The sequence below is a fragment of the Mugil cephalus genome, chromosome 11 (genome assembly GCF_022458985.1).
Source record: "Mugil cephalus isolate CIBA_MC_2020 chromosome 11, CIBA_Mcephalus_1.1, whole genome shotgun sequence".
NCBI classification, from domain to species: Eukaryota; Metazoa; Chordata; class Actinopteri; order Mugiliformes; family Mugilidae; genus Mugil; species Mugil cephalus.
The window spans coordinates 17,884,612-17,900,133 of NC_061780.1; the positions used below are offsets into that span (position 1 = coordinate 17,884,612).

At 44.3% G+C, this 15,522-nt stretch overlaps 1 protein-coding gene across 2 annotated transcripts in view; it reads left to right on the top strand.

The window, feature by feature from the left end:
- The window catches only part of LOC125016990 (teashirt homolog 1-like), a 37,145-nt gene extending 30,639 nt beyond the window's left edge, over nucleotides 1-6,506 (top strand). For both annotated transcript variants that reach the window (XM_047599799.1, XM_047599798.1), the window contains exon 3: nucleotides 1,679-6,506. In XM_047599799.1, coding sequence (XP_047455755.1) covers nucleotides 1,679-5,214 — 3,536 coding nt within the window. In that variant the 3' untranslated portion in view covers nucleotides 5,215-6,506. The remainder of the gene's footprint in view (nucleotides 1-1,678) is intronic.
- The last annotated feature ends 9,016 nt before the right edge of the window (nucleotides 6,507-15,522 follow it).

The window sequence follows — 15,522 nt, forward strand, 5'->3', positions numbered from 1 at the left end:
TTGTAGAGAGTACAGCACATAATGCTAATCTGCTGTGTTAGGGATTTTCAGGAGTTTTAGAAACTGTCTCGGTCTCAGTCTGTCAGTGGGATTGAAGCGCAGCCAGGTTCTCCTGTAGTGCTCTCATTTCACAGAAATCCTGTCAGGCGTTAGGGGAGTATGTTGCTCATTTGGAGAAGGGTGTATCAGTAGCACACGGCGAACTCAGACTTATAGGCAATATTATGGTCGGTGGGTTCAGGTTTGCACTGTAAGAGCAAATGTGCATGAGCTGAAAAATGCATAAAGCGCACACACACACGGGCATGGGAAGGTGAGCATGCGGGCAACGCACGCATTCACAAACAGGCACTTACAGAGGCACTCACACGCACACACATGCACATCATCACGCAGTCACAGTTGATGGTGCAGCTGCTCACCTCCCCCACCCCCTCCACCCATCTCCTCTCAGGCAGCAGTAAATGGTGCCAGTGTATATATATCAGGTATTATGTCCACTTAGATTATGATATGACAGGTTAGCGTGCCGTTTGAAGTTGACAGCACATCTGTTTCATCAGGAGAGACTGATACTGGCATCTAGGACACACATCTCACCATGCAGGAAGGAGATAAAGGAAGAAGCTAGGGGGCCGTCTTTCCTGTCTCCCTCAGCCTCTCTCTCTTCTTTTCTCTTAGAGCCCCTTTCCCCACCCAACAAACCCACCACCTCCTGCTCACTTTTTCTTTCTCCCCCACCTCTTCTTCTCATTCACTTGTTCTCTCTCTAACCAGCTCCTGTCTCTCTTACTTACTGATGCTTGCTGTATCTTCGCTAGCATCCACGCAAATAGTACATGCTTCTATCTCATTTGCCTTAACACATTATACTGATAAACCTGTTACATTGCAACCTTGCGTGCTTCCTTTTCCTCATGCCCCTTTCTTCAGTCCTTCTTTCCTCTTTTAATCTGTCTTCTTATTTGCATTGTCCATGCCATGCGCCATTAACTGTCCGCCGCAGACATATCCCTTCAACAATCCATGTGCCATTGTTTTGCCATTTCCTGCTTATTAGCTCAAATGAAAATGACCTTCATCTCATCAGAGTTGAGTTAGGAAAAGCTGTGATATCTCCCAAATCAGTGCTTTGTTTCTTCCCTCCTCGCTCAGTTGCATAACCTGAGCATGTGAGGAGCTGAACTTTATGGACTGGATGAGTGAGATGCAATAAAGCTTGGGGAAGAGAGAAAGAAAGGGAGAAAGGGGAGTTGAACATGCAAGCATGCAGCTGGCTAACAAGGCCAAACAGCCAGTCATTTCCTGGGGAACATGAGGCATGTGTGGAGGAATAGATAGTTGGGAAGGAAAAGGACAACTGTCAGAAGCTCAGTGATTTATTTTTCCCTTGGAGGCTTTTTTCACTGCTGGCTTTCAGAGCCACATGTGTGTAAAATACTCAAAAACTCATGCATGCATACAGGCGCACACACACTCACAGTGGATGAGAATAAAAGCCTACATTTCCCATCATTGAGTATTCATTCCATGTTATTTTGACAGTGGTCCTGTTAGTGTGCTGTAAATGTTTAATTTCACTAAGCTGACCTCTTTTTTCTCCCTTCTTTTTTCCCATTTTTGTCTTCTCTCTCTTCCTCTCTCTCTCTCTCTCTCTCTCTCTCTCTCTGTACTCCAGCGTATATGCCCGAGGATGAGCTTAAGGCAGGCGCTCACGATGAGGAAGAGCATCTACAGGATGACGGCCTTTCATTAGATGGCCAGGACAATGAGTTTTTGTGCAACGAGGAAGAGGAAGATGTGGATGGAGGCCAACCACCTAGCTACAGAGACTCGCCACTCAGCAATGGCACGAACCCTGATGCTGGATACGGGTCTCCACTCAGTGATGCCAGTGATCGACTCACAGACATCAAGAGCACCTCTTCCAGGGATGGTCAGGAGAGGGAAGGCACTGCTTTGCCCTTTCGTCCCAACAATGGCCTCTCTTTCCAGGATAGCCTGGCACAGATGAAAGCCGTCTATGCAAACCTCATCTCAGATGCCTCTTGGTCTAGCATCACAATGGACATTATGAAATCGAAGCCTGCTGCAGCTGGCAGTGTCAACAGTGCCCTCACCACTCCAGAGCCCGTCTCTACCGCCTCTGTCTCCACAACTACGACCATAAACAAGAGCGGCGGGGTCCATGTGGCAAGCAGTCACCATAATGGCAGGAGCTCCAGCACCACTGTCAACCACACAGGCAGCGCAAGTGGCACGACTAATGGCACGCCAGCTAGCGCTGTTAGCAGCAACAATGCGACCAGCAGCAGCGGAAGCAGCAGTGGCGTGGCTACTAATGGTAGTGGTGTAGCATACGACTGGCACCAGGCTGCACTTGCCAAAACTCTTCAGCAGACACCCTACCACCTTTTACCAGAGCCTAGCCTCTTCAGCACAGTGCAGCTCTACAGGCAGAACAACAAGCTCTATGGCTCCGTTTTTACTGGTGCAAGCAAGTTTCGCTGCAAAGACTGCAGCGCTGCATATGACACACTAGTGGGTTTGACAGTCCACATGAATGAAACAGGCCACTATAGAGATGACAACAAGGACAAAGAGGAGGATCAGGGGAAGCGCTGGTCCAAACCACGCAAGCGTTCCTTAATGGAGATGGAGGGGAAAGAGGATGCCCAGAAAGTGCTGAAGTGCATGTATTGTGGCCACTCATTCGAGTCTCTTCAAGATCTCAGTGTTCATATGATCAAGACCAAGCATTACCAGAAAGTGCCTCTCAAAGAACCAGTGCCAGCGTTGGCCACTAAGCTGGTGCCCACTTCAGCTAAAAAACGTGCTATCCAAGAAGCTATAATGTCTCCATGCTCCCCAGATTCCGTCCATGCTGGTAGTGGTGGTGGCAGTGTATCTCTTGGGGATGTTGGCAAAGACACAAAAACCGCAGCTAACCCCTATGTTACGCCAAACAACCGCTATGGCTACCAGAACGGTGCCAGCTACACATGGCAGTTTGAAGCTCGTAAAGCGCAGATCCTCAAATGCATGGAGTGTGGGAGTTCGCATGATACACTGCAACAGCTGACCGCCCACATGATGGTTACGGGACACTTTTTGAAGGTCACAAATTCTGCATCCAAGAAGGGCAAACAGCTGGTCTTTGATCCAGTGGTAGAGGAGAAGATTCAGTCTATCCCACTACCACCGACCACCACTAGACTCCCTGTTCCCAGTAGTGTTAAGTCCCAGCCAGTGTCCCCCGCTCTCTCTTCCTGCTCAGAGGAAAAGAGGGAAGGAGGTGAGGATGAAAAAGTTGAAGGTTGTGAGCTAATGGAGAGAAAAATAAAAGAGGAAAAAGATGACACGGGGGAGAAATCTGAGACAGACACTACATCATATAAATACCTTAGAGAAGAAGATCTGGAGGAGACGCCTAAAGAGGGTTTAGATATTCTTAAATCCCTTGAGAACACAGTATCCAGTGCAATCAGCAAGGCTCAGACAGGAACGCCCACATGGGGTGGCTACCCCAGCATTCATGCAGCCTACCAGCTGCAAGGTGCCATGAAGAGCTCAGCTACTGTCCTGCCCCCAACAGTCCAGAGTGTCCAGATGCAGCCAATGTTTAACAGTGGGCTACGAGGTCTTGTGAGTGACCCCAACGCAGTCATCCACTCACCTCGCAGCCCTTCCTCCCCTACTCCCCTCAGGAGCAATGTCACTGCCATGGAGGAGCTTGTGGAGAAGGTGACAGGAAAAGCTGCCACTGTGAAGAAAGAAAAGGAGGAGAAGATGGTGAGCCTGGAAAGATGCAGACCCCCATCTTCAGTAAAATCTCCTTCCCCTGCACTGAGAGAGCATAGAGAGCAATTAGCATCTCCAAATGACCTTTCTGTTGGTAAACCATCTGGTTTGAGAAGCAGCAGCCCAGGAAGCGTAGATTCCGAGCTTATCTGCAAGAAGGAGCCTAAGGAGAGCCTGGTAGATGGTCACAGCAATCACTCAAAGAATGGCTCTGAGGTGTGCCAGTCCCCGGTAACTAATGGCAACAGCCTTGGCATCATCACTGATCACTCACCTGAAAGTCCTTTCATCAATCCTCTCAGTGCACTCCAATCAATCATGAACACACACCTGGGAAAGGCCTCCAAACCAGTAAGCCCAGCTGCCGATCCACTGTCTATGCTTTACAAAATTAGTAACAGCATGATGGATAAGCCAGCTTTCAACCCAACTCCTCAGGGCAAGCCAGCTGAGCCCATCAACCACTTCCAACTGTATGAGAACAATGACCAGCCCATAGATCTGAGTAAACACAAGTCCACTACCAATAGCAACAACAATAATAACAACAGCAGCAGTGTGCTTTTGACAAACAATAATGTAAATGGCAACAAACCCCTCATTTCCCTCTCTGACTCAGTCTCTTCTCCTCTGAGAGAGAATGCTCTGATGGACATTTCAGATATGGTAAAGAACCTCACAGGAAGACTGACGCCGAAATCTTCAACTCCCTCCTCCATTTCAGAGAAGTCGGATGCCGATGGCAGCGCATTTGAGGACGCCTTAGAGGACCTCTCACCAGTGCAGAAGAGGAAAGGGAGGCAGTCCAACTGGAATCCCCAGCATCTTCTCATCCTGCAGGCGCAGTTTGCCTCTAGCCTGAGGGAGACCTCAGAGGGCCGCTACGCCATGACTGACCTGGGCCCTCAAGAAAGGGTCCACATCTGTAAGTTCACAGGCCTCTCCATGACCACCATATCCCACTGGCTGGCTAATGTCAAGTACCAGTTGAGACGAACTGGGGGCACCAAGTTTCTCAAGAACATGGACTCGTGCCAGCCCGTGTTCCTCTGTGGCGACTGTGCCTCTCAGTTCAGGACTCCCTCCTCCTACATCAGCCACCTGGAGTCTCACCTGGGCTTCAGCTTGAAGGACCTGTCTAAATTGTCAACTGAGCACCTACGGGAGCAGCAGGCTGCCTCAAAGGTGATCACAGATAAAATGACATTCGGCAGCCCCCTGTCAGCCTTGACCACGCCAGAGGACGACACAGGCTCTGTGTACCAGTGCAGACTTTGCAATCGGACATTCGTCAGCAAACACGCAGTCAAACTGCACCTCAGCAAGACCCACGGAAAGTCTCCAGAGGACCACCTGGTGTTTGTCACTGCTTTGGAGAAACTGGAGAAGCTAGACAAAATGGAGAAGGTTTAAAGCAAGCAAGTCTCGAGCTGAGGTTAAAGACTGACAGCTGTGGAACTGACTAGAATTTCATTGCACTAAAATGACATTGTTCACAGTTACTGCACTGGGCCGAACTGAGCCGTCAGAAAAAAAAAATCAGTCTTATAATTTTTTTTGTTGTGATAACTGCCTGACTGGACCATGTCTTTTCATGTTAATTTGTTTTTGTTTTGCCAAGCTTTTTTACACTTATTTTGTAATATATTTATATGCTATTTGTCTGATCTGTGCATGTATTTTAGTGAATCAAGGTTAAACACAAGATTTTAATCTTTTTCATGGCAAAAATACAACTACTGCTTCAATGGTAAAAGTGACGAGTGGGAAGAATTGGTGGAAGAGAAAACTGTATAATACTTGATATGAAGAAGGTGAAAATTACATGTATACACCAAAAGAATGAAAGAATATCCTGAAAGACTGAAGTAGCACCTTAGACAGTTGGATTTGTAAAGAGACCATGTTTTGAAATATCTTACATTTGTCAAAATCAGATTTTGAAAGATCAAGGATTATTTCCCCCCTTCTCCTTCTTGGGTTTCTGTCATTGCAATGTTTTTGATGATGAATGGCCTGCTCATAAATCTGTCAGTGTAATGGAAAAAAGAAGATCATGTGAACATTGGAAAAACTGAAATGCTGCTTCTGGTTACAAGTCAATCAGTGAAAATGAATGGCCATCAGTATGCAAGTTTGCTCAAAAACCTTTTCCTTGTTGTGAAGTATCACCTTATAGCAATTTTCCAGTTGTATGGTTTGTTACAACTTTCTCTTTCTAAATTGTGTCGCTTTATTCAACTGTAAAGAGAAAAGTCCGTTACGTGTAAATGAATACCAGTGAAACGTCAGTACTCCATAAGACATATCTTACCATTTGAAACGGCTCCACATTCTTTGTATCTTAAGGTGTGTGCATTCTCTAACTTTTATATTGTCATTTTATATACAAAAATGATAAAAAATAAAAACAGATGGTGTACATAGATATATGCTGTAGAGCTACAAAATGTCCTTTTTTAAAGAAAAATACAAATTTAGCTTCTTTGGCTTGGTTTACAGAAATGATTTTAATTATACTTGCATCCAATTTGATGCATGAAATGGTGTGGAAAATAAATAAGCGATGCACAATGACTATACATTTCAATGTTTTATCGACAATATTGTAAAAAAAATACAAAAAAAAACTTTTTAGCACCGATTAGTTTGTTTCATTTCTTTCTCAATTGTAAAATAAACCCCAAAGCAGTTGTTAACAGTCATGCATTTGTGGTTGTGTGTTCTTTCGACATGGTGGTGCACCAAAACTCGACGTGTACAAAAACTTAGCTCTGTAGAATTTGCTCTCCGGCAAATGAAAGCACTCGCGCCCATATCAAATCCTAACCCCGGCGTAATAAGATTTGCCTTTATGGTTATGCGTTGAAGAGGTAAGATTCAAAGTGCCTCACTGAGAGTACTCAGTTTGTGTGCTGCGGCGGGCCTGCTTTTATGTTTGCCAAATTTTTGGGGAGAAATAGAAAAGTCACTGGTGTCATACTTGCAACTGATGACTGAGCCGCATCATACCGCCAATGATTATTATAATGATGAAGATGAGTGGGATGATAAGCCCGTAAGGGTGCCTATTGTACTGTAAGAAACCCATGCTAGGCTTGTGACTGGCCTTCGGAGGGCCGTTCTGAAAGAATCAGTGTTGTATTCATGACGGTAGTGTATTTATCTCCGTCTTCTGGGAACAAAATCAGATGGGTGTCTGTTCTGCTTAAATAAAACTTGGCAGTGGGGGAGGCTATAGTCAAACCTCAGTCCTTACTTAATCGTCACATTTAATACACGGCTCAACACAGTCGGTTTGCGGCCTGTGTCGTTCATACAGCCAAATGTTTTTAACGCACCTTTTTAGCTTTTAGCAGATTTTAGATACAATAACATTTCCCAGGACGGCGTCACTTAACATTGCAGGTTTATTAGGGTTAGGGTTAATTAAATCATTTAAGGTCATTTAGAGTTGCTTTAACTTCCCACTTCGCTTTCCACTTCATTATCTGCTTTATTTCGAATGAACAACCAACACGTGATTTTGGCCCATTTTCAGCAAATAAAACAGCTTCCACGTGATCAGTTATTCAACCTTTTTACGCAATCTGTCACATTTTTATTTATTCGTGTGCAGTAGTACGTTCTTATGCTTCAGTGCTGGCTTCATTAAACGCATACCACTGTTTTAACATCCGTCTGGCTTGAGAACTGTGAGTAATTCATTGTGCGCAATGACCTCTACATGACCACCAAACGTAGGCCGCAAGTTGTGGGGTTTTTCTACCACTGGCAGCCCTGCAGGTGAAGCGTCTGCATCAGGAATTTGATCTCTCATCTCACCCTCATGGCTCAAGTTTCTGATGGAGTACTTACAGTGCCAGCCTTTGTATGCATGAAGCCATGCTGCAGTGTTATGACTTCCATTCCTCACACTCACAACATGTCTCGTGTCAGCTGAGTCAGTCACACACACTCACTCTCCCAGCTATATTAGCATGAGTGTCTTTGTGCAATTACACACCTCCTCGATCTGGCTGCACCTCGCTGTGTTGATACATGGATTCAGTGACAAAGGAAACACAGGCAGAGGGCAGATTAGCCCGGCCGAAGATGCAGCATTCTCGGAAAGGGGCTGCTGGAGTTGGGTTATAAAACAAACAAGGCAGATAAACAAGCAACATTTGGAGGAGATAGTGTTCCCTGCACACCAGAAATAAAAAACACCTTGTAGGTTTAATACCCCACAGCTAAACCTGTAATTTTGCTGTGCCGTCAGATAGCTCCTGAGCCGATAGAGACTCTTCCCTGCTTTGTTAGAGATCAGTGCACTGTTTCCTGTGCGTATTCTATGTAAATTACATGCGATAATCGCCACGCACGGCACAATGCTGGTTCCCGTGGTGCAAACGGAAACCGAGGGTAGATAAACGCAGGCTGGGCAGATTTGCATAGCCTTTGTGTTTTGGGCGCTGCTGAACGTGAGCCCTGAGGATTGGTAGGGATTTCCTCAAGGTTTTGTATAAGTAAATGCCTGCTTCCTCCCAGGGCTGGGACCATTATGTACAGCAGACAGGGGTGGGTGTAGACAGAGGGCACAAACGGAATAACAAAATTACCTGTGCTGGTGGGAACATTGGGAGGGAGCATTTGCCTCCATACCTCACATCTGCCTCTGCATAGATAGAGCTGGCATTTTGGAGTGGACGAGTGCTCTGCCCTACTCTCTGATTCTGGACATTACAAATATTCTGTGTATATTTGTGTGATCTGATAGAGAGGTGTCTCTCTAAGGTTAGGACTTTTAGAGAAGGGAAGTTAAACAAGAGAGGGCGTGCTTGTGTTTGATCCTTTCTCCGAGGTGTGTGTTATTACCTCAAATTGTATGTATGTTCGTATGCTCAGGGGAAACACACCTGTGCTATTCCTGACAAGTCTTTTGTTAGGCTTCGCATGTTCTTGGTGGTTGTTCCCTGTTTGTCTACGATAGCGGCGTGAAGATCATTGTCAGCCACAAAACAAAGACAAAGCTCCTGCCAGGGATCCCGATGCGTGTCTGCAGTCTGTAAAACCTCCAACTTTGCACACGACTCCGACGTATGGTTTAATACCCTTCCGAAATACCTCAAACCAAACAAACAGTGTCTGACAGAGAATCAACAAACAAGGCGACGACGACTGAGAGCCTTTGTGACGGATCAGAAACTAAAGTCGCGGGAATCTGTTCGGATCCTGATAAAGCGCCTCATTGTGGAAATTGCATTCATGAAGAAGTTATCGGCGCTCACATTTTGCAGAGGATACTTGCCTCTGTCTATTTCTGTGTTCGTATAAGTCACTTCGTGGATGTGATTTTAATTATGTTGCTAGGTTTCAAGCTGGGAAACGTGCAGGATCTGTGGCAATCCTGCCTTCTGTTCACACTAACAGAAAAGCGCTTTGTACAGTACTAGCGCTGTTGGTCCTAAAATAAATGCTTTTGTGAGCATGAGCGTCACCTAATTCTTGTCACAGAATGCACTAAAGGAACATTAACATTATATATTGAGATAGTATAACAAAAACACTATAAGGCTTGTAGGCTTTAGCTTTTCCATAAAGCAGAACCATGCCTGGGAACCAGCGCTTTGTTTTAACCCTTCATATACTTGATATTGGCCATTATACAAAGGAGATTAATTTCTATAAACACAACCTTTACAGTTTATTAACCTGTCTACATTTATTAGAGCCATGCCACATTTTTTCAGGTAGCACAGCGGGCAGAGTCATCCCACTGCAGCTGAGAGCGCAGCACCCCCGCTGGAGTCTCTAGCAGTGTATTTGTATTTTTTTTTCCTTTGATGGACACGCGGCAGTCTTTCATCAAGGTGGGTTTATTTTGCAGTGGGAGGCTTGATGTGACAGAGTTGTCTTTAGAGAATGATGGTGTTTGACAGCGGCAGGCGAACGGACGTAGGAGATCATCTCAGTCTGCCAAGCCTTTAGTTATGATGTGGTGGTGGATGAGATCTGCAGGTGCGAGTCGCCAGGCCCTTCATCCATCACAAGCCCGGACAAAACACAAAGCATACATGGGGGGGATGAAATGTTTCCTCCATCTTGGTGGATGAGGGATGTGGTTTTACAAAACAAGATACGATGCCTATCCATTCTGTTCTTACGCTGTCATTTTTCTTTCTTCGGGGAGTGGGGGGGGGGGCTGGGTCCATTTGTTTTGTTGTGAGACTTTGTTTCCTCGACTTTTTCCATCTCTTTCCAGGAAATACGTATTTAAATTCCTAATCTCCGAGCACCAAACATGCAGTATATGTGTTTTTCTATGCACACCTTCTCGGCTAATTTATCTCCATTTGCATGTTCACCTGAGGACATGTCTATAGCTACAATAATAATCCATGTATGAAAGATTAATGCCACATTCCCCCTTATCTGTTGTGTATATGTATGATTTAATCATTGACCTCTCAGGGTTTTCTTTCCTCTGAATATGAGAACTACCATGTTCCTGTCATTTCCTATTTCAAATCAAAGAGGTCAACATAGAAAATGTCTCAAAACCAATTTGTGTTTCAAAAAGACCCTTGAGAAATAGTGGCTTGTGCTGTGTTTGATATGCACAAAGACACTTATCCCTTATCTATCTTTTCAGAGAGAAAGAGAGGGAGATAGAGGGTGAAGTGCTCCAGGAATCAGTGCTGCCTCCATGAGATATGATGCTGCTTGATTTTGATCATTGACATTTGCTTTTTCATGCATCCCGAAAAACAAGGCCTCCCTTCCATTAAGGAATTATTCAAATGACCTTCAACAGTGCATGTTTTCCTACAGTTTTGTTGTGGGAATATGAGAACACATACTGACATCTCAATTACTTATGCAAGGCTCAGAGTGGGCCCAGTGGATGCAATCACCGTGTGTGCAATCCTCAGTCACTCCGAATCACAGAAGCTCCCGGACAGACACACATAATTCAGACAAGTCAGACAGGATTTGCATACAAAGACTAAAAACAAAAAAAAAAAAAAAAAAAAAAAGAGGGCATAAATAAAAAATGCACCATCTTGAGCGGCAAGAGAAGGTAGAGATTTGAGGGGAGGGCAGGGCGGGGGAAGGAGGAAAGGGGAGACCGGTAAATTGTTTTAAAAAGGTCTTCCATGTCATGTTGTGTATATAAAAGGGTTAGAGCAATATACCGAACTGATCCCGGCCTTTGGCATTTGGTTTAGTGTTGTATGTCATTTAATAATAATAATAAAAAAAAGGCATCTGTACTGGAAATAACATATTTTTAATATTATTGCTAATGGCGACTGATTAATTTTTTCCAATTCACCCCCCCCCTAAAAAATATTTGGACAGAGATGATTTTATGGTGCAAAATATGACACGTACACGTAAAGATAGCAAGTACAGATACTTAAAATAACTACTGACCTTCATACATTTACACTGATCAAACTTTTTTTTTTTATCTAAGGGCACTCATCCATCAGCCACTAGAGTCTCACAATGGACAAAAGCCTGTTGTCCATCTTTATCCTTTTTTTTTCTTCTTTTTTTTTTATCTTCCGCCCTTCTGGAGGTGACACACTGTCTCATCGTTGGTGATGGGTGGGGGGTGGTAAAGGAGTGGGTGAAGGGGTGGAAGGGTTGTGGTGTTTGGCGGGGGGGGGCAGGCGGCGGAGAGGTGGGGTGGGGTGGGGTGCATCGGAGGCTAACCCGGCATCCCGTCATTAGCGTTGTGCAGCGGAGATGCAGGGGCACCCTGACACATGTCACGGACAGCCAGCCGAGGGCCCACGTATGAAGCTGACACGCTGCGCATAATTTATCCCGTGACACGATCTGCATGTCGAGTTGTTGATCTGTTGTGTTTGGTTTGGACATGGGCGCTCTGGCAGGGAAGACAGAGAGAGGGGAGGGTGGGGGTGGGAGGGGGGTTATTATTATTATGCAGGTGGGGTGGGCGGGTGGGGGGTGCAGGAGGAGGAGAGCGAGGGCGAAGAGGTGGCTCTGTGTGTGTGTGTTTGTTTTTGAGGGGCGGGAGGAAGGCGGCATCTTGGCGTAGCACACTCTGGAGGGGCGACACATTTGTCATGTCCACTGAAAAGCAACATATACATAAACAAGTGCATTCAAAATCACTAATGCAGACACACGGGCTATATCTCTGTCTCTCGCAAAACACGCACGCAAGCACGTTCACACTTTTGGTGGCATGTATGTTGAGTCACAGCGAAATCGCAGCCATAATCTTGTCCCTTAAGACATCTGCTCATGAGTGAAAATGACTAATATTGTTGAAATGACCCTGTGTCATTCCGTTGCGTGTGATTGTTTTCCGGGCCTCAGCTGCAGTGTGTTGTTAAATCGGCGCTGACACCACATCTCGTCAGCCTCACATGATTTTTGCTTCGGCGAGCATTTTGAAGATGAACATGGAGTTTCTTTTTTCCTCCTTTTTCTTTTTTTAATTCACTAAACCATTTAAAGCGTTTGAAACAGTACTGAAGTACTGCTGAGCATTTGTGGGCCTGATTATGACTAGCTTTAACTAGAATGTGTAAACCTGTAAGTGTGTTGGTGTTTTACAAATCACCAAATAAATACATTAATATTAATATCAGTTAGGAGATGGTTTTCTTTTTCTTTTTTTTTTAAATGTTTTATTGGTAAATTCTTGTGTGCACGTGTGTGTGTGTGTGTCTGCGGATGTGCTCATCAACCATCAGCTTCTCCTGCCCCCCACCTAGTTTGGCTCATTTACATGAATTATGCATATGACCAGTCTCGTTAGAGGAGCCCCTCCCTCATCGCGCTCCTAATCCCCGCTGTTGCCGCGGTAACCAGATTAGACATGACTGTGAGGTACAGTACGGGCCCTGGAGGCCTTTTTCTGGACAGGCCTCATCCTGGGCAGGCATGGATGAAGGTCTCGGGGTCCGATAGGCCTGTAGGTCACCTGTCCACTGATATTACTGCTCTGATGCTGGAGGTTGATGGCAAATATTCATTTCTGTGCAGCTAAGTCTGTTGCCATGAGGCCAAAAGACTGTCTAGGAGTAAGAGAAGACTGAAATAACAAATCCATTCTCTAAGAATTATAATGTGATGCCGTGTTATTGATACCTTCAGCTGGATACAAACATGTGAGCGTTGCATTCCTCCATCACGAAAGGAAAAAGACAAACACAACTGTCATGCTTTTTATTCGAGTGTCGGACATTCCTATGATTTGATTGGCATTGTGTTCTGTTCTCAACTTACGTACGTTAGGTAGGTTTCGTCTTGCGTTGAGTCCATACATTTCAGAGGATGTAGGGGATTTAAAGGCAATGACATTCACATTGTCAGTTGGAAGCTTGGTGCGGTCAGAGCGGATGGAATTTAGAAAATTAGCTGTAGGCTTTTTATAGGCTACAAACTGGGCTATGTTTACAAAGCTACCGTTGTTTTTCGAGCATGAACTGCGGATGCAGTGCCAATGGAATAAAAGTTCGCTTGTGCCAAATACAAAAACTTGGCAAGAAAACACAATATCCATTTAGTTCAAGACCCTTATTATGAAAGACAAGATGTTAACTCACACAGGGCAGGATACAGAAGATCTAACCTTCTGCGTGTGGTTTCTCCCCTGACCACACTAGTCAATATGTTTTTGTTAATATTACTTTAAGATTAGATGTGTGACCACAGGAATAGGTCCAGAGTGGAGTGGGGGAATTTTTTCATTTTGGAAAGCCTGCAATGAAAAGTTTTTTTTTTTCTTTATTTTAATGGATTTTACTGGGGATTTTTAGTGTCCTGTAAAAGTCTAAAAGCTGTTTCCAAGACTTGTATAAACTGATCATTTCCCAGAGGATTTGGACCTCCGGGGCACGTATTGTACATTTATTCCCCTTCTTTAAAGAATGGTACAACGTGTTTGGAAGCAGTACCCGTGCATTGCCCATACCCAAGTCAATCACTGCTCTCCTGCGATGCCCTATTAACAATGTGGGTTGAAGGTTTTGTTGTCAGAGGTTGCCAGGAAGAATTTCTTGGTTTGCAAGGAAGAAAAAACACTATCAAGAGAGGCGTTTGGTGAATACATGGGCCTTTGTTTGGCATGAATGCTGTTGTTGTTACGTTTAATGAGCTGTGAGGCGGGAAAGATTTTTTTTTACACCTGATATAATTCAAAACATTTTCATATAAAAGTTGGTTGATTTATAATTTACCCTCAACCCTAAACGATTAAGTGACTGAGCTATGAAAGAGAAACCTCTGAATTTAGAGTGTAACCTTTGTGTGGACCCCAACGAAGGCAACCCTGCGGTGTCGGTTTGAAGAAACAAAAGTAAAATCGAGGGAAAATGAAACAGGCTGCCATTGTAGGCAGCTTGCATGTAATCGTCCTGTTGTTATTTCAAGCCTGTTAGCTTCACAGCACCAGTTGGAGTTGTCCATCTGTTTATTAAAGGTTAACTGCCTCCACACTTCTGAGGCGCACGTTTCTCACGAACTTCGGAGTTTACAACATGCAGTGGGTTGTCTCTGACGGATTTTTAAAAGTTCCCTTCTTCTCTGATAAAAATAAAAATGCCAGGTTTCCTCAGAGTTTGTGTGGTACAATCAACTGAGGGAGAAACTGTAAATCAAATTGAAGGATTTTTACTCGTCAATGAATGTCCATTGTGTTCCACCCCTTGCCACACAAGTTTCCAAAATGTCGATTGGGCTAATCTCTCTGTATTTCACAGTACACCAGAGTTTTAGATCTGTTGTCTGTGACAACATTCCCCTGCTGGGGCAATGGCAGTGATGCGTTTCATGCGTTTCAGTTATGTCAACTAGCAATGATTGTTTGTCAGAGCTCAAAAAGGGAGAAAATGTAGCAATGGAGACAGGGAAAGCTCAATAACAAACAGGGGTTAGGCAGGACATGTGGTGAAAAACCGGAGTAAAGACCATAACTATGGTTTTATGAATTTTATGAACGTAGGTCACGTCCAAGAAGAGTTTCGGACAGTCAGGATAAAAATTATGCAGCAGAAGCCATTGGTTTGGCATAGACAAAAGTACCACTAAGTAGCTTTTGAAATGACAAGATAAGTAACAATTATAATGACATATCTGCATGTGACATTTTTATTTTCTATATCATATTTATTATTCATATAAAAATATGCATAAGGTCACACAACCAGTGTTGCAGTATGTCACAATGCTTTCTTGTAATGGAAACACACCAACGTATCACTCCAACGGTTCATAGGTAGGAAGCTGAAATTCCTGGATGTGAAGTTAATGGAAAACTGGTCCCTTCTTGTTTTTTACGCAAGAGTTTTGTTTTTTCCACCCACTGTGTATGTGTGTACATTATGGAGAGTGACTTGAAGTATGTAGGCGGATAGAAAATGAAGGGATATCTTACTGCCACTTTAAAATTATCACAATTTGACCCAAACTACTGTATGTCCTTAAATTAAAGAATGACATGGTAGGACAGTGCAATTCAACTGCGATAACCTAAGGAATAAACACAGCTTATTCGGCCATTTGAGCGGAACAACTGCTTTACTTATTGTCACACTTAACGCACACGTCCACCCAGTCACTTGCACCTCTTTACACAACCATTGCTTATATCCTTAACTAAACTCCAAAGCCAACCAGGTATGAGCTGATGGGGTATGAGCAGGCATCAGTTCCTGGTGAGGTGTGGGTGTTGACGTAAATCAAAATGTTTTTTGG